The sequence below is a fragment of the Drosophila gunungcola genome (assembly GCF_025200985.1).
Source record: "Drosophila gunungcola strain Sukarami chromosome 3L unlocalized genomic scaffold, Dgunungcola_SK_2 000003F, whole genome shotgun sequence".
NCBI lineage: Eukaryota > Metazoa > Arthropoda > Insecta > Diptera > Drosophilidae > Drosophila > Drosophila gunungcola.
The window spans coordinates 2,075,882-2,103,098 of record NW_026453179.1 but is presented as its reverse complement, the minus strand read 5'-3'; the positions used below and the strand labels follow the sequence as shown (position 1 = coordinate 2,103,098).

Genomic DNA, 27,217 nt, shown 5'->3' with positions numbered 1-27,217 from the left:
TTATTGGCGTTTCCTATTGGGACAATTCACCAAAAGCTCAATAAAAAATATGAAAAATGCCACAATTAAAAAGCAGGCCAACCAAATCCAGACCCAGAACATGTCGCCCACCTTGAACTCTCGGAAAGCGATGTGGGTGTATGGATCCTTCTGGGAGATCATGCCGAGGGTGACCATTTCCCGCAGCGTTTGCTGTTTCCAATATTCCACGATTCCGGCTCCCTGGACCCGTTCGATAAGATCATTGATGTGATGTTCGTAGATGGAGTTGGACTGCATAACCAGCGAAAGCAAGACACTTGTACCGATGATCTGTAGTTCCGGCTGGACTGTATATACCGGTTGTTTGAAGAGCTCCTGCCTTTTGGCCACAATCAGCCATTCGGATGTGAGAATAGAGAAAGCTTGTGATCTATTTAGGCCACTCCTGAGCTCAATATACTCCACAGTGTCTTTGAAAGTCAACCGATCCTTAATGACTCGAATCGGTCGCTCCCACATGTTATCGTCTAGGTAAAACTGCTCAGCCTTTTCGAAAAGGACAGTCACATGGGAATCACGAAGCTGCTCAAAGTTTGAAATTTGTCGAGATGTGGGTCGCTTGGTCAGAAGCGTCTTCAGGTGGGCAGCAAAAAGGGTACCCAGAACCAGGCCAAGTAAAAACAAAGTGGCATTGGTTACCCGCGAACTGATGGTATTCCGGGCACTCATATTGAAGGACTGACCCACAATACCCGATATCATACGTTCATTCAGCATCAAGTTCGACCAATCCACACGTTTCTGGAGCAATAGTGGTCCAAAACAGGTGTCCAGAATGGTGAATATACAGTAGGAGATCAACAGGACGAGCAGGAAATTTTTGCTACACACCACCACATATACATCGGCGGTGGGTATTTGCTGGGCTCGCGGAACCATTATGTACCAGTTCTCCATGACGTACACGTTCGAGAACACTCCAAACCTGCTGGATGTCTCAAAGCCACAAAGGCTAATGGGCATGTTGATGGTGCCATTGAGGGTCATGTTTCGAAGTAGAATTAAATTCAACCGCTCACCTGGTACAATGGGTCTCTGCCACCGAAAAGTGAAGTTGTACATCCGGGTAAACTCCAGTAGAAACTTGTAAACGTAGCCCGTCATTTCCAGACCTCCAGTTTTTGCGTTTCGATAGACAATCGAACGTGGTGGAAACTGATCCGGAAGAGTCAGTATATCTTTGCCATGGTAATTCCGAACTTTAACAAAGATGGGTGATTTTTCTGGGTCTATTTCCAGCCATCGTTGCGGAGCATAGGGCTGCAGTCGAAATATCCTATTTCCATGTGCAATCACAGCCACATGAAGAAAGCGCCAATGTTCCGCTGTGTTAGCAATGTCAATGGTTGGGACTTTTTCCCATTTCCTTAACAGTAGCACTCTGACTGTCCTCATATTCAAGAGACTTCGGTCAAGTGCCTGCCACAAATCCGAGTCCAAGTTTGAATTTCCGGTCTGCCAAAACAGAACCAGCATTTCGTTGTTGTGGCTTCCTTTCACATAGAAGTCCATCTGCTCGTTGAAATTAAAAACCGGCGAGGAGAGCCTCTCCAAGCTAAATGCATTGCTCTGTTGGCTATGTCTAAGCAGCAAAACTGTTTCATGGTGTTTTTCCTTGTAGATGCTGGCCAGGATGGGATTTAGCCAACTGGATTCGTTAAACAGCAGCAAAACTGGGACCAGCAGCGGCCACATGTCCAAGCGAAATGGTGAGAAAACCGGGCAGACCAGCCATTATTACTTTGAATAAACGCTAATTAGTGGAGGTTACAAATGATTTGGGGGCTCGCTAATGGTATACGGATTGCAGGGCATTGAAAAATGGGCGTCATTAGCGTTAGGTTCTACGGCTTAAATGTGCGTATCCACAGGCTCAATTATAAATTGGGGAAAACTGGGGGAAAATACGCGCCATTTCCATCTCTGGGAGAATATTTGAAAATGATTTGTGGCTAGGCTTGAATACTTGAACGTTTCTAATTGCCCTGGCAAATTGCTTTCAATGTTGTTCGGCAAATTTGCATATACACATCCTTTTGACTCTGTTAAGTCAGCTTGCTGATTGATTTTATCTTGGTTTTAGTTTCGGTTTCGGCTCACTTGCAATCAAAATATATTGCAATTGTTGATTGATACCCTCAAAAATACTAATTGCTTTTGCTTGAAATATTTATTGTTTTAACTTCAGAAAAACCACAGTCCGGAACCTTAAACTGCTCATCAACTTTTCAACAAGTTCTTACCACTTCCGCTTCCTAGCCGCTGCTTCTCCTTCAATTAAACAAGTTAAACTGGGCAAAAGGAGAGCAAAAAAAAGGCTGAATGAGTCAAGTGCGAGTTGCTTGAAGAGCGTGTCGCATTAATTTTCACGCGAGTGCATATTTGATTTAATTTTTTATTCATATTTCACGTCGTCTGCTCTTATTTCGTGCTTTTGCATAAAGTCGAGACGGGTTATTCATTTCCTGCTCGTCGTTGACATGCATAAAATTGCAAAGAATTGTTGCTTGGCATAATTTAAGGCACGGCCTGTCGAGTAGCAAGGACATTTTCCCTACCCGTGCCACACGGCGTATGCGTAATGTGGCATTAATTGCATTTATTTGCTTTGCTGATTGATTTCCCCGGCTGAGACGGATTTAACGGCCTACAACTTTTCCCCCAGCGCAAGACAAGACGAGACAAGACAATTTGGTTTATCAAAGTCATTTGGCTCCTGGCCTAGAGGCAGCCACGCCCACATAAATTAACGCAGACTTAACGAAGCGTTAACACAAAGGACGGGAGCCCGAAAAGCAGCTGCCAGCCCCAGACTCCAGTCGACTTCTGCGACAATAAATTTATTGGTTTTATCCTGAAGCTTATCAAGTTCGCCTCGTCTGTTCATCTCTTCGCACAACATGTGCAGTAAATTTTTATGTCAAATGGGTTTCGCCTCCATCGTAATATAATTTATGCATAAAATAATGAGCGTGCTTTTAGGCGCTGCTCGAATGGGAAAAACATGTGTGTGTGTGTGCTTGTGAGTTGGAAAAAGTTATTAATTGATTTGCTTTTAAAGCTGCCGACTCAATGGCTCATCCTTGAAAAGTTTACCCAAAGTGGGCGGGAAAATGGAAAAGTCCTTTATTTTTTTTTGGGCCCACCACTTGAAACCTAAAGCCGAATCCTTGTTGATGGCATTGCCTAAGTAGGGTTGCTTAAGATTTTTCGACAATGTGTTAAGTGAAAATTGACACAGGCCAAAGGGGAAAACTTTCCATGATTGAACGCATTTCGGGAAAAGGCTTTAAAAAGGACCTGTATCTCGGGAGCATTTAAAGTCTGTCAGCCCTCAAAAGTTGGCCATGTTAAGCTGTGAAATTGTTCGCCTTTTTGCGGGCGCCATTTTCAGCTGTGCGCTTTTTTAATTAAAAAAGTGGCCAACTATACGGGGGAAAGAGGGGCGGTGGGATATGGCGACAGCCATTTGAACTTGTTCCTTGCCTCTTTTAATTTCCAATCTCTATTCCTGTGCCACTGTTGCAGAAACTCTAGACAAAAAAGTAATTAAAATACTGCAAATATTTGACCAGTTCGAATGCATTTTCCCCCATCTCGGTCAATTCTGCAAGTGGCGCTAGAATCCTTGACCGCATTCCGTATCCCTGGCACATCCTGGCTACTAATGCGGCCAACTGAGCTGAGTATTCTCCGCTCATTTGTCTGCGTTCCGTGTCGTTTGCCTGACAACCAGGCCGCATCCTTTTCGAGTTTGCGCTTGTTTGTCATCCTTTTTGCGGTCTCCAGCTTGTGCCCTTCATATGATTGCGGCTTCATGCTTTTGCATATTACCCATGAATACAATTTCTGCACCCACACACTCAGCCGCACGCAGGATCCGCTGAAGAGGGCCGAATTATGCGTGAATTTTCGCAGATATGCGAACTGAGTTGTCAACAAGCTCAGGTTGTGGCTGTCTGGAAAACCGCCCATATTTTTGGTTACTTTCGGTATGCTCAGAATTTAGCTGTCAACCTTGAATCGGGATAATATAGAGGGTTGCTGATAAATGTCTATAGAAAGTTATTAACAAAGAAAGATTAATATTTTATGGTATTATAACTGTTATTTGCAGCTACACTATTAGTTTTTTCATGTATTTTAAATGTTTAATATTCTGTCTTATGTATTTTTTTTACAAAACAAATTATTGCAATAATATTATCAGATAGTAAAGTGGAAACTTTTAAATACATGTTTCGTTACCATCCTGTATTAAATCTTATTGAAAATTTTTATTTTCTTTAGGCATTTTTTAAATATTTATTTACAAATACCAGCTTTTGCTAGGATGCTTCTTTTGTTTTTATTGTTGTACTTAAATGTGTGAATTTACATAGATAGTAAAACACATAACTCCTTTGCTTTACCAAAAAAAAAAAAACTTAAGCCAGCAAAGGGATCTTAGCTTGTTACCGTTTAAACATTCAATATTGTGTTTAACAATTAAAATGTTGTAAAAGAAAAATTCGATTTCTGTTAAATTGATAAGTTAAAATTTTTCCCAAATTTGCCATGTTTGGCAGACAAGATTTTTCAATAAAAGCCCTTGTATGCTGGCCCATGTTTGACAATGTCTGACCATGTTTACCCTGTGGCTGTGGACGCATCTTCAGGCGACTTGAAGAGAGCCCCAGCCTCTCGCCGCACGAAAACCAAAACAGAGAAACTTGGCTAGAACGCTGGGCCAAAACCCCCCACTCCCCCTCCTTGCCCACTCCATGGACAACCAGCGTCGAGCACGTGTATTTGGGGCGATGTGATTGGTCAACGGCTTTCGCTTTTCGTTGCCGCAGAGAGCGAGCGTTTCCGAATGCCTCGCGAAAACTAAGAGAGCGGGCTAAGAGAGAGAGCCGAAAACTGGTTTTCCGAGGCGAACAGAGAAATGCACCCTGTATCGCCGGAGTGCTTTTCTGCTGAACGAAACAACCGAACCGCCGCAGTTGTTGTTCGGCGTTCTTTGTGGTCAGACACTGGCGTATACGTATACGCAACGTCATCGTTGGTCTGGCGTCGCTTCGAAAAGCGAGAATTCTGCATACCGGTTGCGTTTCTTAAATAACAAAAAGAAAAAACAAATAAATAAAGCGGTCCCATATTGGTTTCGTCGTCTTGAACGCACGTAATACGAGTCGTTTTCCGTTAAAATTTAAATTGAAAAACATACCCATAACCGCAACCATCAAAAGCAAATAAGGTACAACATATTGGTATTCTTATATTCACAATTGTCGTGTGCTCGCTTGCATTCTCGAAAACGGGTTTTACGGCATTCCCAATCCAATCTGCACTGGGTATTATTTATGTTCGTGACGAAAGTGAAGTTCTACCCGATCATAATCTAAGCATTTCCGTTTCGAAAGTAAGGAAAGAAAATAAACGGTGGTTTTGCAAATAAAGACGCCGTAAAGCAGAACTGGCAAAAAAAGTTATTTAATATTCATACCCGTGTAGGAAAAAAATCGTACTCAGGCAAACATAGCAACAAGTCGGCGCCAACTCACATTCAAACAAACAGAAAAAAAGCCACAAAACCAAATCCAAACTTAAACAACGCTGTGTTTATTACCATTCAGCTGAGAGCATTGGATAGGTAGAAAAGCCTCGTCTTCCGAGAATTGGCAGTTAATTTTTGAAATCACCTCCGACCAAGCAAACCCCTAAAAAGAGATTAAAAAAGAAAAGAACCGAAGACGAGCCGAGACCTGTTAAATACCCGTAGGTGTTGTGCGTGTATTTGTGTGTGTGTATGTGAGTGTGATAACTGTGAAACTATATACCCACAAGGCAGAGAAAAAAAGACACTGGTGAGTCCCCCCATTCGGATGACATTCGAGAACTATTCGACCTGCCCACGCCGCCAAAGAAATGGAAAGTTTTTTGCTTAGACTATGAGAAAAAGTGAAGAAAAGAATTTTTGCAGATCGCAGCTAAAAAACTGATTACGCGACGCGTTCTAGATACATTTTGGGCTGCAGTGCAGATCTCGCGAGATATTAGTTGAATGTGTGCCAAAATGAGACGAGAAATACGGCCACAGTCGTGTTTATTATTTTTATAATTTATTGCCCAACAATAATAAGAAAACATACATACTATATATGTGTATATATAGAATTTCGAAGCGAGAACTGTTTGATTGCCGTTTACAACGCAGCATTCTGGTGAAATGCATCTGCAAGATACACACGAATGCAGACTGACACGGAAACCGGCGAGGCAGACGCATAATAAACGATAAATTTCAGGGCAATGACAAAATTGCTGATAACTGACCCACCAACATTTCGATTCTTGCTTCCACTCCTCTTTGTTTGATCATTAATATCTTTTAGTTAAATGTACTATGAAAGTCAGGGGAAAAGTTCACACTCAAGGTTATTGTCTAGGCTCAAGAGCTATATTTTATGGTTTCTTGGGGCTTAAAACGCTTACTTAATGATCCCCAAATGAACGAATGCTTGAGCAGATTTCCCGAAAAAAAAAGTCAAAATCAATGCTAACCTCCCATCCCGGTTGATTTGGCAATCGCTGTTTTGCCCAATAGATTTATGTTTTTGTGTATTTACGTTTTTTTCTTTTTTTCGGTTTAGACCAAAATTTTTGTGAGGTGCGTTGTGGAAGGGGTTGGTTGAGAAGCAGACACAGGCTGAGTGGCCGCCCGCTGCTATTTATAGGCGCTCAACAAACACACATACACAAAATGTATCTTATGGATACACAGGCAAAAAGTTTTGCATCGCCCAGTCGTTTTTTCGTCTTGTGTTTGTCCTCCCCCCCTCCACACCCCCCACTCTCTATATGTCTAAACTGTCTGGCTCATAAATATATGGCCATACGACAATGGCGAGACATCAGAACCCAGTTGGCAGATCGGGATCTTCGAGCCATCTCAGGAGCTCATGGGCTTCTAAGGCGAAGCAAGTTGCCTTTTTATACAGCAGTTAGTTTCTTTGAAATCGAAAACAAGATTGATGCCTTGCCTCCGCACAACCGGACTTTCTTGGCCGAAAAGGAGACAACGCAGCTGCTCCGTCTGCCTTTTGTTGCTGGCCACCGGAATTTGTTTAATTGCCGTTGTTCGTCTGTTTATTTGGCAGAAAATAACAAAAATAAAATACAGAGGGAAGCCGCCCGGGAACTTGGCAATTTTCTTTCAAGTTTTCCCGCGTGTGAGGGGCGCAGTTATTTTTGCCCGAAAAAAAAAAATACTCAAAATACCAATCAGTCCGCGACCAGTTTCGTTTTTTCTTGCATAATCTGACACGGCAACAGCTTGCGGCAAGTGCAACTGCAACCGCGGAGGCTGCGACTGCGCAGTAAATATCTTTTCCTTTTTTTCCTTTCTTGTTTCGTTGCGGGCATGACAAAAGCTGGCGAGCGATTCGCTTCACTCGCTGCAACGTAATTGCAAGTTCGAGCGCAAAACTTGAAAAACGGCAAACAGATAAAATTGCAGCTGACTGCAGTTTGGGCTTTGTTTTCTGGCCATCCTGCTCGCACTCGCTTTTGGCCATATATATGTTTAAGAGTATATCAGTATAACCAAGAACCGGAAAGGAAGTGAGCGTGTAAGTTACCAAGACTTTGACTCCGAATCGGAATACGGCTCCCAGTCGTGAAAACCGGTTTGCTCTCGAATGCGATTGCTTCTTTTCCAAGAAGCACGCCACTCAGGGCTCGCCAAGTCATTCACTTGCAGCCGATTCGGGTTTGTGGCTCTTGTTGCTGCTTCTGCTGGCTGCGCAGTCGCCGTTGCAGTTGCAGTGGCAGTTGCTGCTGTTGTTGCTGTTGTTGCTGTTGCCATCAAGCGCGGGCGCAAGAACAAAACGTATTCGGAAGAATATGCACTTGCAACAAAGTTTCATGAAAACTTTTAAAAAAATTATGAAAACAATAATTTTGTCAGGACTTAAAAAAAGTTTTTATAGTTAAGTTCAAGTATTGCAACCTTCGATATTTTTAATAGAAAAGTTAAATGTTTTTTGCTCTACTTATTTTTGAAACTCGCGTTTGAATGATATTATTAAAAAGTTTTTATCACAGTTTAAAAAAATTGTTAAGTTATAAATATGTTATTTCTTGTAAAAGTGCACATTTTATTAAATTATCTATTGCCAAAAAAGTTTTTTCAAAATATATCTTTATATCTTTTGCTAAAAAGGGCAATAAAACATATTTATTGTTCATAGCATAATTTCTTTGAAAATTTTTTTAAATAATCCATTTGAATAAATTAATTAAGATAAGGAGGACTGATGTTGTTGTAGCCCCAAAAGGCAAAACTTTTTGTTTTGTGATTATAGACATCACAAAATCGAGTTCTCAATTTTCTTCTTTTGGCAATATTTTTAATATGAGGACGATTTTAAATTAAATTTTTTTAACTGTAGCTCGGAAAAGCACGAGGCACCGAACAATGCGAAACCGATAGTTGCTCGTAAACCAAAAGACAGAAGAATCCAAAAGCGACGTGCGTAGCATAGATGTTTGAGTTTAGTAGTTGCACCACTGGTGGGCGGAAGGGGAGTGGCAGCTGGAGGTGGGTGTTAAGTGCTGGGCAACTGCAGTGCCGTCTCTTTCCTTTTGCTGGCTGGGTTTTTGTCTAGTACGACGCATGTGCAGGCTGCTTTCTTGAGGTACTTGAACCTTATTGTCCATATATGTATGCAGGAGTGTGTGTGGCCACAAAATGGCGTCGGAGGTAAGGTAGCTTAGGCTCCTAACACGATGATATATGGTTGTGGGCGAACGAACATTGAACTCTGGTCGGGAAGCAAGGAAATAAATAGAGCAAGGAAAAGGGCCTAAAAGAACAATTAACGGAGGTGAAGTTCTTCAAAGGAAATTTTGTGAAATCTCAAAAGAATTTTCTTAGAAGCTCTTCTGCACTTCAAGATTGTGAGATAAGAAAAAAAGCGTGGTCACTTGCATTCAAGGTTTTAAATGTACTATGCACATATACAAATACAAATAGAAAGTAAATGGATAGCACTTTTATATATATTTAATTAGAGGTTGCATTGCATTTTAAATTATTTTTAAGCTTTTTTTGTAAGTTGTAAATCAGAAGCGATTTGATATAACAGCCATTTGCACAGATTACGATCATTACGATCATTAGCAATAAGAAAAATAACAAGTTTTTTCGAACCTAACATTTTTATAATAAATGAAAAATAAAGCCTATCAAACTTTCATATCTTAAAGTGACATTTAAATTCTTGCAAGATCATCAAATAACGATATCGAAGTTATATGTTTTTTCTTAGGTTTTCACCCCACCATAGATTCTCAAGCTTAAAGCATTCCAAGTTCAAGCAATTTCCAAACAGAAGCGTCCATTAGGTTAAACTCCTCGGGTCAAGCTCGGCACCTTCCTAATCCCCGTATGAATGCAGGCTGACCTCAAAGCAAAGCTGATTTATGTCGCTCCCCGAAAAGTGTCAACTTGCGACCAACCTCAACCCAATGCCCTCCATTCGAATCCGATCCGAGTGGCAAAAAGGGGAGGGGTTGGGGTTTCGGCGGTATCAGCTGCTGGCAATTTGAACTCAATCGACACCCAAATTGATAACTTAATGCCAGACAAAGAGGCAATGTGCAGAGCGAAAGAGAAGGGGAGTGAGTTCGGCGGGGCCTTTAAAAAGTTGGCTCAGCATATTTATTCACTGGGGAGTCAGTGCCAGGCAATTCGAGCCTTCGCGAAAGGCAAACGGAAAAAAGGAGGCACATAAACAAACGAGGCAACAACTAAAGTCATCTCTGGACCTTGTTTTTGTTGCTACTATTGTTGTAATTTTTGCAGTTGTTTTTGTATATTTTCCCCGCTGTTTTTGTTATTGCTTTTGGGCTGCGCTTTGGCTGTCTTGTCATTTACACGCGTAAACGTCCGTGACCCTCTGGCCCGACTTTCAACTGACTCCGCCAACACGGAGGCTCCAAAAGACAAAGACAACACAAAGAGCAAAAGACAACGAACGAAAGAGATGGGGAGAGGGGCAAAGAAAGAGATAGAGATGCTAACCAGCTGTTGACGTTAAGTTCAAACTTTTGTTTGGGCCTTATCAACTTGTTAAGCAGCTCAAGCAAAGCATGAGAAAATCCACAATATTCAATATTAATAACGAGAAAAGATGCTTCAACTAAAACTCAATTTAAGCTTTATACATATAAGCAAAAATACTATAAACATAAATATAAATTGATTTTACTTAATTATACATACAAATAATTTCATTAAGCATATAAAGATAATCTCATATTATTTATTGCATTTTTTATGTATGTTGATATTTTTACATATTTGTTAAATTTGCACAATCAAAAATGAGGTCAAATGAAGCAAATTTATTGAAATCTATAATAGAATTAGCAAGAGTTTTATCAAGAGAACCAACGAGAGAGAAAAATAGTTAAACACTAAGCTGGAGTTGACGTCGAACTTTAAGTTTCTCTCGACTCCATAAACTGTAGATTTGTCAAGCATGTTAAAATCCAAAATGCCTCATTATTGTGATAAAGACACAAGACACTTTTGAATAATACATTTTGAGGACAGTCTTGTGTAACTACAAGAAAAGTACAAATATTTAATTGCTTGTTTGTTTATTTTCTAAAACTGCAAAGCTTAATTTATAATCAATACCAATAAGGCAGTCAAACTTAGTAATTAAGGTCTAGACACTTCATAAACTATTAAATCAAAATGTAGATATGAACAAAGAGACACAAAGAGCAAAATAGTCAGTATTTGAGCTTAAAGTTTTGCTGTGTCCGCAAACAGTGCACGCTCAATATAGTAAAATATTATAAGAAAATGGGGCTTATTATGGTGAGTTTATAGAGTGTTTGTACTAGAGCACTCACTGTAATTATATTTCTCTTTGTTTTGTCTTTATAAACTAGTTAAGCAGCTGACAATAACCATGGGTAAACAAACAATATTTTCTTTCATCACTCGAGCTCAATTAAAGTGCGGACACTTCCTAAACAACAAATCGAATTACGAATTCGAAATGCGAGCACGACGACACGTGTGTATAGGTGGCTGAGGGTCCAAGTTCCAATGCGAATCGAAAACCAATTCAATATTCGATTGGCAACGGTGTCATCTCACCACGAGCTTGTCTAGTCTGTGAGTCAATTAAAGCTCGTGATCAGCATGCTGCTTTCCAGCGAACCCAAAGCTGACTCAAAACCATTGACTTAATGACTCACTGTAATAGACAGATCGTTGGTTGAACGGAGTCATAGCGATTAGGCGACGTTTGATTACAGAATAGCCCGCCAATGCCTTTCTACTTTTCAACTTTTTCATCGCTGTTTTGTCTTCTTTCCACTTGCAGATACACCGCAGAAACAGCGCGAATTGGCAGTGAATGAGCCGATTTCGTCATAAAACAATAAAAGCAATACGGCCACAACGGGAAGAATCCAACTGACGCAATTCAATTTGCCAGCATCGGCAACCGCAAGCTCATAAATTGAGATTAAGCAAGAGCTCAACGTGGCCAAGTGGGGCAGAAGGGGGTCAGAGGGTTTTGGCCAGCAGCAATAGCAAATCAATCAGAGAGCGCGCTCGTCGCCCCACCACAATTTGCATGAGCCAACTGGGAGGCAGTCAGAATCAGCAGCCGACACAGATTCAGATTCAGACACAGGCACAGAGCCACCAGAGCCATCCCAATCCGAATCCCAGCCAAAACCAGCAGCCAAAGCGTCGGCCAAGTGGCGTTTTATGGCAATTGCGCCATCAGCTGCACAAGCGTAGCACGAGGAAGATGAAAACGATTTCATGATACTACAAGTGGTCCGAATCGGTGCTATTGAACTATCTGAGAATGCCGTCGACGCCGTACGATCTGGTGCAGGATGACCAGGATCTGCGGGTGCCACTCCACGCCGAGCAGGCCTTCTTCCACGGCATCACATTTCAGGCCAAGGTGAGTCCGGCAATATCCCCTTTCTATTCTTCTGTTTTTTTTTTCCCAGAGGAGCGGCTGGGCTCTAGTCATTCGGTTTATACCTCTTAAGATTTATCTTCCGTGCTAATTGTGTTTTTATGTTCCAGTAAGTGAGCAATTAAACATTTGAATGGGATGATCTTATGGGAACCATTGGCAGTATGGCGAATTTTCTTTTAGATATCGATTCTGCAATTATCCTCAGCTGTTCTACAGAACTTTAAAATTCTGATAAAAATATATAAGCATTTGAGCATTTGATTTAATTTGCTTTATATAAAGAATGAAATTAGAAGGAAAGTTTTACACACTGTGTTTTGTTTTATTAATGAGAATATCAAAAAGCTCTAACATTTCCCAAATTAATATTTACTAAAAACTTATTTACATCAACTTAAAAATAAAATATTTTCTATAGTTTTCAAATTTTTATAACCGGTAGTTTCCCTTCCTTCACTCAGAAAACAAAAATGAAAGATTTTAAGGGGTTAAGACTTTTTGTGAAAGTAACACTATGTTAAAATTTAATTGGATCATTGAAATTAAATGAACGAAAATTTTCGTTTATTGGTAAAGGACTGTAAAGCAATAATTTTTATTTTGTTAAGTTTTATAGATTTTTAATTAACCTCATGGTTTATTGGCCACATTCACATTAAAATTTTTAAAGTGGCATTATAATAGGAAAGTTAATAGTCAATAGTTTCATTTTGCTTAGCATACATCGCTATCACATATCTTGAAGATTTATTGGCAACACTAGAATAGAGTTCAAAGTAAATGTTTAAGTACTTCACTTTCGTTAATTTCGTGTGTGTCTGGAATTATTTTTCCAACGAATTGTTTACATTCATCTATGAAATACCTATTGTGTAAATTGGAATCTCCGCTGCATTAGTCATCGATATTGGTGAAGATAAATATTCAAACATTTCACGATGGCCTTCAATTGTGTTTGTCATTGGCTTTGCTCAAATAAACTTCAATCATCTCATATTTCTGATTTTATATTTGTGGTACTTGAGCGAAATAACTGTGCTAAACAATTTGCAAATGCAATTAAATGTGTTTGCCATATTTGCTGCTGGCTAGCCAATGTTGCAGCTGCTCTGGGGTTGTTGGTTAAATTTATTTTCATTGCTGCTGCGGTTGACGGAAGCATCGAATAAAGAGTTTTCAACGCTAACAGGCGGCAAGCAAAAGAGTTAGTCAACTGTCACAATTACAGCCTGGTTGTTGTTTTATGTGCCAATCTATATATACTCATATGAACAGAGGGGGAGAAAAATTGTAAACAAAATTTACATTTCTGTACGATTATCTGCGTATTGTGTTCAATTATTCAGCATCGCATTTTGAGCATTTGTTTAGTTTTGTGTGCGTTTTTTCTGCCGTTGTGCTTGCCTCCGATGTTTTGGTTTCTGCTTTTGTTTATTATTTTTGTTCAATGTATGGAAATTGTTTGCGTGCCCTGCTGCTGTTGTTGTTTTTGTTATTGTTGTTGTTCTTTTGATTTTGATTCGATCAGTTACATGCGGTTGACCAAATTTTCAATTAATTTTGCCTGCAAGATTGATGAGCTTGGGCCCCAGAGAAATGGTATATCGTCCAGTGTAAAGTCCCAATCCATGTGGGATGGCAAGTTCATGACTGCATTTTGCCTGGCCATTGACTTTGCCGCTCTGCCAGCCCAACTTTGTATGCAAATCATTTGAACATTAGCCGCATCATTCTCACGTATCCCAGGCAGCATTGTTTTTTGGTATCAGAGTCGCAGAGACTCTAGCATTTTGCATAATTTGTTTGTGTGGCAAGGCATTGCACTTGGAGTAGCTAGGCGCTGTTGCAGTTGCAATGCCAATTAAATCCAGTCAATTTTCTATCTCGAATTTTCAAGGAAGCAAGAAACAGCGAACGTTTTTGCATTGACAACCGTTGATTTTGTACACAGAAAAAAATTCAATTTTTGAATGCTTAGTCCTGCACAATTTCACAAAAATGTTTAAACAAAAAAAACTTTATAAACAGGATGATTCGATCTTATTTATGTGCTTTTTTAAATAATGCATTTCGTACATATATAGCTTTGATTAACAAACAAACATTTCCTACTATATTTATTGTTTTGTTATTAAAATATGTATTCTTTTCTTAATCTTATAAAGTGACTAGATTCTTTTTAATATCATAAAATTACCTAAATATTCATTTCTAATAATTAAGGCAACATCAATTTACAAATTTTTCTTGTGTAGATGATGTTTTCCTTGGCGATTTCATGCACGTGCTCCAAGCTACCTCCCCCCCCTCCATCAACTCTACTATTATTTGCATTTTTCCATAAGCAAAACCAAACAACTGAAAAAAAGTTTTGCACTTTGTTATGCTTTTGCAGTTTTCGCTTTGTTTGTGCTTTTGCTTCAGCTGCAGCTTCAGTCTCTGTTTTGGCAGCGTCGTTTGTTTGTTTGTTTATTTGTTTGTTTTGGCTTTTGGCTGGGGTTCGCTTTTGGCCAAAGAGTTGCAGCAGCATCAGCAGAGGCAAACGGTGAATACCCGTACCGTTATCGATGTGCCATATATAAACATATATACATATAAGCATCGATGGCTAACCCAAATATGATGAGCAGCCCAACCCACTTTAGTTCCCGAAAAATCGCTTTTTCTGCTGTGTCAGCGTCGAAACTTCATCTGATTCATCTGTCAGAGTGTCCAGTTGGAATTACGCGAGTTATGAATCACCAAGAGCCAGTCCTAACCAGAGTGTCCTGAAGCCACGCTAATACAGGGCTTTCGCTGTAGACTTTTCTGCTCAGATTAAATGAATTTTACGCTTTGATTTCGTGAATTGCCTGGCCCAAAGCCATACCGCATAAATCTTTCAAAAGGTGTATAAATTATTCGCTCACGCACTACGCCTAGCGTCGAATAATATTTTTCTTCGCACCTTTTGTGTGTATTTTTTGGTTTGTTGGTCGCCTGGCAACACGGCGTATGCTTAACACTGGTTTTTTGCCCCGTGATTTCGCCTTTTCTGCCATTCAGGATACACTGCTCTATCAAATATTTATGCGATTGCATCCGATTCAAGGCGATTTATTTGAGCTTAACAACTTCCGACTTACGTATTGGGAATTTATGGCCCTTTGGTTCATCAATTATTTGAGTCAAGTGGAATGGCGCTGATGGTTTGTATCAAATCCAGAGGGCTTACAGTTCTGGGCAAAAGTTTATTTATTTAGTGGGCGGGCAACTGACATTTCCTTTTGAGCCGCTTAAAATAACAGCATGGAGTACATTGAGATTAAATTTGCATTCCAGAAAAACCAATTTCCGGCCTATATAGAAATCATGTTAATTACCATTTTACTCATCGCCCGCTGGTCTCTCAAAAATAAATTATAAAATCATTTTCATCTTGCGTTTTTCTTCGATGGGAAATTATTTATTTTTGGACTGAAAAATTTCTACGCTCGAGGTAAAATTAATTATTATTTACAAAATAATATTAATTAAGGCGAAGGTGAAGCGCATATGTTCCAATTTTCCACACAGCCGAAAGAATACTGAGGCGAAAAATAAATCGAAAGAAAAGAAAAATACTGGCGAATACGGGGGCACATAAAAATATTAAAAAACAAATAAAATGGAGACGGCCACATGCCTGTGGTCCACGTGCTACGCCAGTATGTGTGTGCGAGCGCCTTGAATTTTCCTCTTTTTCTGTTGTGTTTACCCATTTCCCATGTGTACGCAAAATTATGAATGCTGTTCGTAGCGGCGTATACGCAATATAGTCTACGCTACATCGCCTCCCCCAAACCTCCCAAACTGGGCCACATCCCGCTGCTCCTGCTGCTTTGTTTATCTGCGGAGGCAGACCTCGGTTTGTTTTTAGAAGTACGACGAGAGGACAACTCCGGGTCTGGCCTCGTCATATATCAATTTCAATTATCTGGCATTTCCGTTGAGGCTGGAAGCATTTCAAACGCATTTTGCTATATATAAATTATTGGCAACGACAAAAGGGACGTCCCAAAAAGGATTATGCGGCCTGCAATTTAAGTGGGGTCCTGGTTCTGGTCTTGGTCCTGGCTTTTATCAGCCGCAACTGACACCAGCAGGCCCTCGAAGAAGGCGTGAAAAATGAGTCATAAAATGCAAATAAAACTCAAGAGTCCTTTCCGCTTGAAGTTTGGGTTTTATGTGGTTTCTTAAAGAGATATTGCTCGCTTTTCTTTTCTTGAGTTTCGTTCTCGTGTTTGGTTAACCTTTAGCGTAAAGTTCAATTTGCTCGTTTAAATTCTGATAAACATTTTTCTTCATTGGCATTGCGCCATTGATCATCGCGTGAGTGTGTGTTTGTGTGTTGTTCAGGTTTACATGAGATAATTAACACGCCTCACCGCAGCCATGATTTTATGGCCAACACTTTGCAACAATTCGCAACTCATCTGCGGGACATGGCACGGCATCGCCAGCAAATGGCTGGACTCAGTGCATCATCTCCCTAGAGTCCCCCTGAAATTCAGATTGTTCTTGTGGTGGCAAAATGCATTTGCCGGTTATAGCATCGGCATAACGCAAACAAACAAGCCGTCGCCGCTAGAATTGGACTTTATGCATACGGTATAAAGTACAATAAATATTTAATGGCATCCCCTTTTGCCATTAACGCGCTTTTCTGCGCTGCTTCGATTTGCGGCTGAAATCCAATAATAAAATTCAATATTTTCAGTTACTTAAAAGTGTAATGAAAATAATAATAAAGGCTAATGGGAAAAATGTAATGTAATTTTCCTTTGGCAGTGCGTAGCATCCAGGAACCCCAACAAATGGCTTTGGGTTATCATATTCATTGCAAATTATCGGCTAAATGCTTTTATGGCTTGATTCCGGTTCCCTCTTAAAGGATATTCATCGACATGTGTGTGTGTGTGTGTGTGTGAGCGGAAATGGTTTCCATTTGGTGGCTACAGGGGATTTCATTTGAATTCGCTGGGATGTGGAGCCAAGTCGCGGTAGCTCACTTTGTATTCACCCAATTCCTCTTTCAATTCACTTTGATTATTACAGATTCATTCCGCTCATTTCTGGCTGATTGCTTGGCTCGGCTAATCGATTTTTCTTGTTTTTTCCTCTCCACAACCATTCTTGGTGAGCTTATTCCACTCTGGATTTGCTCTCCAGCAGATATAGGACATTAGTGGCCACCTACTTGAGCTCCATTTCGGGCCATAATTCTCGGCTGTATTCGCGTTTAATGTGTGTCAAGTGACACATTAATGCTGGTCGTCAAGGATTAAGTGGCCATTACTTGTGCTTGGACTTTGGTTGGCTTATCTAGGGTGTCTCTGGCCAGTTCATTGATGATTCATTCGCCGGCCAATCGACATCGGTGATCATTGGGCCATGAATGCGGCACATGCTCTCCACTCTACGCCACTCAGCTCATTTATTATCTATTACACAATTTTCTGTTGCAAATTGGCTCACATTTCGCAATTACACCTGGCGCAGCTGGGGCAAACGAGTTCCAATGACTGCCAATGAGTCAGGGCAGGCGCGCAGGCTTTCGAAACCGCTGTGGAAAATGCTTTCTCACCCACTCCCCCTATCCTCTATCCTCTATGCTATAACTTCCAGCCACATCTAGTCAGCCAGCCATCCCTGTTCCTGGCCAAAATTGGTAGCACACGCAAATGTGCAAACTTTTTGGTCTGGCCAGCTATTGTTGTTGTGGGTGCCTAGCGAAGCGCTCAATAGCGGAAGTTGCAACGCCAGCTGCCGTGGCACGCTCTTTGCCAGCGTTTTCTGGACCGCCACCGAACCTTTCCCAGTCCGCTGACAGCTGCTCGCTGGCCAACAACTGGGCTTGGCCCTGGCCCAAACAAACCAAATGAAGCAGCACCATCGATTGCAGCTTGGGTTCAATATTTTGATACCCACTTCTACCAGGGGAGAAGTCTGTATTTGGTATATGAAGAGATACATAACAGGCAGAAATATATGTTTTATCAACCCTTTTATTATACAGAAGTTAATCAATATTTACAGCCCAATAGATTTAGTTTTGTTGTACAAATTTTTAAGAGTTTTTTAGTCTTTTAGCATTAAAATTAAAAAAAAATATATAATGTCAAGATGTCCTTTAAATTAATAAAATTTTCTTAAACATGCTATTTAATTTAATAGGCCAAACGGCCTTAAAGCAATTGTCTATGTCCAAACTGGGTATCCAACAGTCAAGACACTCCCTTACTCACTCATTCCTTTTGTTTTGAATTTTTGGTAATGACAAGCAATCTTTGATCATTTTCTGCCAATTTTCCCATTCGAGCAAATCGAAAAGGGTTCACCCAGCGACTCGTTAACTGCCGCCGCTCACGTTTCATTCGTTCTCCGTAAAAAAAAGATGGAAAATTATCTGTGCCGCTGCATCAAAAGCGCCGGGAGCTCTTCTCCCAGTCTAATCAGTGACAACCAGCGAGAGCTGCAGCCATCGAAAAACTGCAATTGAATTCATTTCGCTATGCAATCTTTCACAGTTTTCCCTGGGCTTTGACTTTTCCTTATCTCGGCGACTGTCGACAAGCGCTGCAGCGGCTACTGCAGCAGCTTTTGCTACTGCAGCAGCTACTGCCTTTGCTGTCGTTTTGCTGTCAAGTGCAATTATGTGCCACCATTCACAGCGACCTTTGACATTGCCGCCTACAGACACACAAAGAGACTGGCGACAGGGGCAGAGATGGAAATGGAGATGGTTGCTGCGATTGGGCACTGCGGACTCAAAGAGAACGGCAGAAGGGACCAGCTGAATGGCTTTTTTGTGGCAAGCCAGTCAACTGCTTAAATCAACTTTATGGCCAATAATTAGCTTTGGGGATCTACCATTGTGTTTGGGTTAAATAAATGGGGTCTAACTCGATTTTGGGGCAAAAACAAGTTACTTCGTATATGCTACAGCTTAAACAAAAACTTTTTCTGAGTATTTACTTAAAACTTTTACATAATAGAAGCGGTATAGTTGTAAATGTTGGATCAAAAACTAATTTATTTAATATTAATTCCGTAAAAAAAGGCGAACATTTTTAAATATATTTTTGTTGTAACTTTTTATGCTTAGCCTTGAAAGGCATTCAAAACAAAAAACATAACCTATTCATTTCGACAAATTGTTATAAACTACATCTTTATAGTTAAGTAAATATATTTGTTGATGCGTTTTTTTTTTGCCTGGTTGTAAAATATATTTTTGCCTTAGGAAACACGCTTTTGAAATCAATTTGTGTTGCTAATTGTTTCAAAGAATTGCCTTTGTGTTTGTTTAAAAAACAAAACTATAAGTATGAACAGGGCAAAGTACCTTTTGAAATTCGAATCATATATATGCTCTTAAAGATATTTATACATTTGTGTAGCTTTGTTATGAATTAATGTTGTTCCCCTAAACATAATCAAGGAAACAGTACAAGAAAATGTTTGTCTGACTGCGTGGGCGTGACCTTAACCTTTCGGAATTGACATTTTCGAGAAAAGATAAATGAGAGAGGCTGGGGAGGTTTTCACATTAATGAAAATGCTTGCTGAAGATTGCTGCTGTCAATTATTTAGGCATTAATTAAACACTTTGACTGGCAGGTCCTGTCTGCGGTCGATCGATTCGATTGACATACTAGGAGGATGTTGGCCAGGCGTTTTTACCTGGCCAGCTGGAAAGCGGCCCTTGAACGCCTCGCTTTTCAATTAAATTTATTTGGCCCCATTGTGCGCCTCGGCTCTACGTGAGTCTTGGCCAAATGGCAACTAATTTGCATTTTCTGCCATGGCATGGGGCCGCATGTGAAGTTAAAAGTTATTGGGCCATAAATAACGCTCTGCCAAATTCTAAACAAACATTTCTTCGACACTGTGTCGACGTTGGATACTGTGAAAGTTTTCCACTTGATGCTGTATCCAGCCCAGTCCCAGCCCAGCCCAGCCCAACTCAACTTTTGCCATCCCGCTTCGGTGGGTGGAAATTAGCATAAAAGTTTCGGCGGGTGGGGGACACAGCACTTTGGCATTTTTGGCGCTTGCCGCCTGCAAATCGTAAAATGTAAGGAATTGCACACACGGCACCATAAATGGACCAATTTTCATTGCGCCTTCCGCCTTTTGTTCCGCCAACTTTTCCCTAAGCAAAACATCAGTGTTTTTCGCCACCCAAAAATCAACTTGTGGAGCAATCAACGTTTTTAGTGGGTGGCGGTGTGGCAGGAGGGGCTTGAAGGGGTGTGGCGCCAAATTGCTTAATTGAAAGCCAAGTCAAATTAATAATTGCCCGCGATTGGCGCCTAATTGTTGCAAATAGGAATAGGCGTGCGACCCACACCGCGTATACGCAATGTTTGTATATTCTCCGCCGCTGAGTTCTTTTGACCTTTTCAGCGGGCGGAGCTCGCGCGTGCTGAAATCTTTTTCAATTAGCCCCCAATTCATTTGCATTCTCGTCGAAAATTATTTGCCACAAAATACTTTAAAAGATTTTTCTTTGCTTCGGATTTTTTTTCTTGATACTCTAGAATAGCTCTGTGAGAAAGTAATCTAGAACTTTAGAGGGCTATTGATTTTAAAGCTATTCATTAAGCTTTCTTATTTTAAAAATGTTTCTTGCAAACTAGCGGTGATAAATAAGTAGAAAAGTTTGAGACTTTGGGGGGTTATCTATTTGAAAACTTTAAATTTATTTGCGTTCCCATTAAGACCTTTATTCTCAGGACTTTTATAATGCAAAGTTTGCAATTGAGTACTTTAACGGCAAAATAAACTTAAGTAAGTACAAGTAACTGAAAGCTTACATGCCTCATTATGTAAATACTTAAATATATTTTTTTTCTTAGGCCTTTTGTTAATCTTAAAGAATTTTTTGGTCTAATGGTTATGCACTTAAGAAAAGCGGAATCTGCTTACTTGCGAGTTTATAGGGCGTGAATGAAATGTATTCTGCCTTGTCCTGGGCGCGCTCAATTAAATTTGCGTTTTACCAGAACTTGGGCCTGGGTTTTTTCTTTGAATTTTAATTAAAATACATTTTGTCAGCTGTCGCTTAAAGTTGGAAACTTTTTGAGGCCGTAAGCCGCCTCATAATTGGCTGGTAATGTGGGTGTGCCCGGCAAGGATCTTCCGAGCTCTTTGGATGGATGAGGGCACTTGAGGACAGCAACAGCAGTAGCGGTAGCAGCAGCACTAACTCACTCCTGACCATGACAAACAGTCGGGGATTCCCGTCCTTGTCTAGGGTAAATTAAAACAGTGACTTTGGCACTTGTTGGCATACGAAAACAGTGTCTCTCATTTTTAATGAGCCAACCAAAAGCCCCGGGGCTTTGGTGTACTCTGCCTGGCCTCCGGGTCTCCAAGTATCTGGGTATCTGGGTATCTGGGTATCTGGCAGCTGGGATCTCGGATCTTGGCCAGCTCTTTTGGCCCCTAGTCTGGCCAGTCGAGTGAGTGCGTTTGTCAGCCGGCTTGCCTTTTGTTATTAGTTTGTCAAGCTGTCGCTTTGGTCTATTGTGCGTGGGGGGTGCACTTTGCCGGCCCGATTATCTCAGTTTTATTTGTCTGAGCCACCGAGCTTTCTCCTTTCATCTCGCCCTTTCTAAACAATCAAGGGGGCTGGACCCCGCCCTCTGGGGATGAAACAGCTTGTCCTGGCATTTGCCGAAAATAAAAGGACAGCTGTTCGGCATCTATTTCAGAGGAAGCTCTTACACACCTCCTTGCGTGTGTTTTTCTTTGTGTGTGCCTTTTAATTATTCAAATTTATTTGCGGCACAATGTGTGCGTTTTTGTCCAGACCTTGACATATTAATAGAAGACAATGAGGAGGCTAAGTGGGCGTGAGTGCGTTGGGGTTGGGGGGCGTGGCAGCTGCTAGCTTTAATGAAACCACAGCGAAAGTTTTTAATGAGTTTCGATTCATTGCACGGCACAGGACACACACAAGGAAACATTATACTGAGAGAAATTTTCAATAAAATGTTGTTGTTGTTATTTTTATAACTTTTTAGTTAATTATGGTTTTTGGGTGTTCTCCGAATATAATACAAATATTTTAAAATTGTATTATTTAATAATTTAAAGCAATTAATTGGTTACATTTTCTCCATGTGCATGCCTTTAATCAGCTGCCTTTCAGCTGCGTCTTTCCTTTATTAATTAAGTTTGCTTAACCCAGCATCCCCACAGCATCCCCGACCCCAAGGATGGGCAATCCAAGTCCCCAAGCCACTTTCACAAGGGCCAGGACTTTTCCCTCTGATCTTTGCCAAGACAAATACGGAAAAAATCGAGCAGCAATCCTTCTTGAAGTCGTCCACCTTGGAGCCTAGAAGAAGTTCTCCCGGAACCTTTGGCAAACTTTGCACGTGGCTTTAATTGCTTTCGCTCAGACTGCTCTACGTTATCTATGTGCCTCGCCTGCGGCGAAGGTTTCCTTTGATTAAAATTACTTTTGATTAGTTAAATGAGTGCGGTTGCGGCGGGAGGCAGTCGGCAGTTGGCAGTCGACAGTCGGTGGTGGAAAAAGTCAATAGTGGCCAAGGAGATGCCAAAAAAGGAAATAGAAAATGTGTCGATAATTCAACTGCAGCCTATAAAAATGCCAGTCACACTCGACAATCTCACAGGATTTTCCGCACAGCCCGTCGCAACCGATTTTTCCGTTTGCTTGGAAAGTGTCCAAAGTCCTTGAGAATGCTCCTTGGAAACGTGTCAAGTGCACTGCAGTGCTGGAGGCAAAGGGCCGAAGACTATTGGTCGAGAAGAACATTTGTCTGCCACATGCTTGACATCCAACGGAAGTAGTTGCCACATATTGCCCGGCCCGCCTAGCACATAAATTCTTAACCATGCTTTTATGTGCCGCAAATGAAATATTTAAGAGAAATATACGCAAACGAATAACATTATAAACAAATGACACCTACATATCGAATGGGCGTGGATGGCGTGTCAGCAGTCGCTCAATGGCAGCCGAGGAACATAAATAAACAGAGTACTAAATCATATTTTTTTGGCAACGCAACGAAAATCTTTGAATTTCGATGATAAAAATAATGCGTTGGCCACTTAAAAATCCATGGACATTGATGCGAACTGTTTGAAATGCCATGAAACTGTTGTGAAACGAATTACGTATTCCGGGTGGCCCAGTTCATCAAAATGAAAGCGAAATTTGGCGTACAAATTTGAAACTTAGTTTCAGTATACAAATCAAAGGAAGAAATTTTTGCATAATTTTAATCTACTTTATCAGAGGAAAATGTTTTTTTTTAGAACTTAAATGCTTTATATCTACACTGACATTTATTTGCGATCCATTTATCTACAGCAAACTCAATTTACAAACTGCTCCGACAACCATTATCTAATTAAGAGCTCCATCTTTTGGATCTGTGCCCCATTTCATTGGTCTTCGTTTCGGGCTCTTTCTATTTTCCCAACGACATTTTCCCAGCAATTAAGATAAATGTCAGTTTGGCGCAAAATGTTAAGCAACATTTTAATCAATTTTGTCAATTAAAAAGAATGGACAGACATTTGGAAAAGTGCTGCAGCCGGCAAGGGACTGAGAACGCTTTCCCTGTAGGTTGACAAAAATTTAATTAAAAAATGGGCAAAGTGAAGCATTGTTGGCATTCGTCGAGCTTTCAAACAATTTAGCTCATGTTACAGAGCAATCGAATTAGCGAGGAACTTTGATGCAGCAGCAAAAGTTTCTGCCATTCGATGGTGAATCATGGCATTCCGTCGAGGTATGTCTTATAAATTATTAATGAGTGGCAAACAATCAACAGCAGTCGAATGCACAATGCCAGCGTTCGGAAACTAAATCGAAAATAAATAGCGCGTCGACAGGTATTAATAGAAAATCGTTCCGTACACCTTGACATTGGCCTTTCTCACGAACAACTGGCAAACAAACAATTGTTGCAATGTCCTTATGGGGGAATTCAAGTTGCGTGAGGTGGCTAAAAACTGGCCCCAATCCCAAATCCAAATTGCTTTAAACTTTTTGCCTTTCTGTTGCGAAAGTCGGGCGAAGTTTGTTTTTTTTTTTTTCCTGAGCTCAGAGCTCACAAATTGCTATATAATGTGCGTGTCCTCGTTTCGAGTTCGTTTCGTTTCTTTGCCATTTTTTCTTGCGATTTTCACCGGGAAAGTATCATTAACAGATCGCTACAGGGAGGCAGATATCGCGGCTAAATTTTCTTTCGTTTATTTTTTTGTTGGTTTTCCTCCCAGGTTTGCTAGCCATGTTAAATGTTTTCCAGTTCTTTTGCGACCACACCCTTTTCTGCCCTGGCCCCATAACTCCCATGTTGCGTGTCATTAGGCATTGTCCCAAAATAAAAAAGAAAAATATTACTCACTTTAATATTTCTTTTACGACTCGAAACATTTCCGCCGGCGGCCACACGTTAGGCATATTGATTTTTGTCTACATTTTTGTATTAGTTAAATTAAAGCCTGAGGGACTGGCTAATGAAGTGGAAAATTTTTAGTTGGCACCAGCATTTTCCCAAACTTTCCCGCTGAAAAACGCTTTTCTTCACACCATTGAGCCCAAAGTTTGATGGAAAATTGAACGGTACCTCAAGAGTTGCCTTCACATGTCAGCAGCTGTCAAATTTGAGAAAAAGCTGCACATTCGTCTTGCAACTTCTGTCTTTGGGAGTGGTTATATGTTCGGGCCATTTGTCATAGGTTTTCGGTCCGTTTCGTTGACTTTCTTTTGTTGCAGCGGAGGGGGGCATAAGCCAAATTTAATTGTCAGCTTGGGATATGGCAAATTGCATTCCATTGTGAGCTGCTGGAATGCATATATCGCTCATACGCACTTTCATCCTGGCTGCCACTTAACATATTCAAGCGAGCAAAATGTTAGAGGGGCAGAGGATAATGGTGTGTTCATATCACGCTAACAAGCACGTGTCCTGACCCTTTGGGAATGCCATTCGTGTGTGTGTGTGTGAGTGTGTGTGAGTGTGTGCCAGCCGACGTGTTTGCGGGCAATCTGTACCTGGCACAAAAGTGGATGCCAAGAGGATCTAAGCTGCATTGTCTGGCCTGCATAAATTGACTTTAACATGCATTTATGCGCTCAGGCTGGCTCGACTTGGCCCCGGCCGGGCTTTTCCGGCTTTTCCTGGCATTTTTGTTGCCCTAGTTAGCCTTTGTAATTATATTTGCTCTGCTAATGGCCAAAATGGGGAAAACTGCTGCTCTGCCACAGCCGATGCACCACAAATGCTATTGTTCTAGTTAGGCAATTGACGCTTCTGACTTGGAGCAACAACAGAAACTGGATCCGAATCGGTGCTGTGTGTTTGCTATCATTTTGGCTTCGTTGCTGAAATTAGTTTTACACTTGAGTCCAGGCTTGCACAGAGGAAAACATCTTTAGCACACTGTGAGCAAATTAGCAAAATCACCAATCTCTTCAGTGTGCTGTGAGGTAAAATTATTTTTTTGATAAACAAAATGCAACAAAATTCGGTTTCTGCTTGTGGTTGGTTTGCATTCCAGAGTTAAAGCCAAAAGTGTATGGCATTAAATCGATTTAACAAACATTATACATTTTATTCCTTAAAACTGTATAAAACTAAATAGAAATGTTTAAACAAGGAATTTATCTGCTGTTTTCAGCAATCACATATTTGACTTAAATTTAAATCATTTACAAAAAAAAGGCAAATAATAAAATTATAAAGAAAGAAACTTAAGCTGAACTGATTTTTAATAAAAACATTTTTTGGAAATTAAAAAGGTAATACTTGAATACTTTTCAGTTTCTTGATAGCTTTAAGTGGCCGCCAGCCTCCAAAGTAATATTTTTTTTTGTGTATGATAGACTAGAATTGATTATAATTGCGGTCCAGTTCGGTTTAGCTGTATGAAATAGCATGAAATTACTTCATAGCAAATTCTTCTCTCACACGGCGGATGCAGTCATTTAGGCTGATCCACCGATTGCCAGACACAGAGGCCAGGTTTCTGGATTTCACTCGCTTGCAGGCGACACAAAGTGAAATGCTCGATGGAAATGGAAATGGAGATGGGGATGCGGATGGAGGAGAAACAGAAAGCGAACATGGGACACACGGTCATCAAATCAAAGCTCAGCTGCAGCGTCGATTTGGCCATGGATTGAATGGCCTAGGAGTGGAGTGGGCAAAAAGTCAGTCAGTTGCAGGTAGAAAAAGCCAAGATGCACGCACATTGGACATGGCCATGTTGCAGGCTTAAGCCAACATTTGGCGCTGGCTTTGATGCTTTTTACACAGCCTCCAACTGCGACTTTGTCTAGCTATTTCTGGCTGTCTGTCTTGCCTGTACTTGCAGTCTGAGTTTGTGAACACAGGGAAAAAAGGTCAGGAAAAATATACGGATTAACAAAATAAATATCTCAAACTCAGATATAATCGTTTTAAGAAGTTTGGTGGCTAAGCTAATTTTAAATTAAAGACAATATCAAAACAATTTTTGAAGAATATGTATATCTTACATAAATAAAATCCTTATTTTTTACAAGATTTTTAATCAGTCTTGAGATGCGCAGTTCCATGAAACACTTTCTTGAACGTATCTTCCCTCAGTGTAGCTCTCTATCTAGCTATATGTTTGTCTGTTCTCGGACATCAATGGCAATTGACCAGGTCTTGCCTTGCCTTTGCCTGTTTTTGCTGGCTGCCCTGGCTACTTTTTCATTAAGCAGTCGCGGCAAACACTCTCGGCGCCTTGCCTCCGGCTGCTGGTCATTGCCGTGGTCATCGCAAATTTATTGCGATGCAATTTTTGCCTTATACGTACGGGCGACGGGTATTTGCAATTCTGACGCTTTGAAATCGCCAAACAGGACCAAGGAGATTTCACTGCGTGAAGTGATGTGGGAAACGTAAAACCAATAATGTACTGACTAATTTGCATTTTGTAAGTAGTATTTTCGGTCGAGCTAACCGCTAACCTAATTAGGTGGGTTCATTAACCCCAGAGTGGCAGTGTTCAAGCCCTGGCAACCCAGCAGGTGGCAAAACAGAAACCAACTGCCCCACCGCCCCCCAAATGGCTAAAAAGCCACCCCCAAAAAGCCACACGATTTATTTCAAAGGAGCAACCGCAAG

General features: G+C 40.7%; 2 protein-coding genes across 5 annotated transcripts in view; one reads left to right on the top strand and one right to left on the bottom strand.

Annotated features, from left to right (window-relative positions):
- On the bottom strand, nt 1-1,737 carry LOC128258356 (uncharacterized). The gene has a single exon (XM_052989941.1). It carries the CDS (start codon nt 1,735-1,737, stop codon nt 1-3), a length of 1,737 nt encoding a protein of 578 aa, XP_052845901.1.
- Nucleotides 1,738-5,033: 3,296 nt separating this feature from the next.
- LOC128258858 (capon-like protein) overlaps nt 5,034-27,217 on the top strand; it is a 45,922-nt gene continuing 23,738 nt past the window's right edge. For 2 of the 4 annotated variants that reach the window (XM_052990819.1, XM_052990812.1), the window contains exons 1-2: nt 5,034-5,281; nt 11,433-12,029. In XM_052990819.1, coding sequence (XP_052846779.1) covers nt 11,928-12,029 — 102 coding nt within the window. In that variant the 5' untranslated portion in view covers nt 5,034-5,281; nt 11,433-11,927. The other 2 variants (XM_052990814.1, XM_052990813.1) reach the window with 2 other exon arrangements.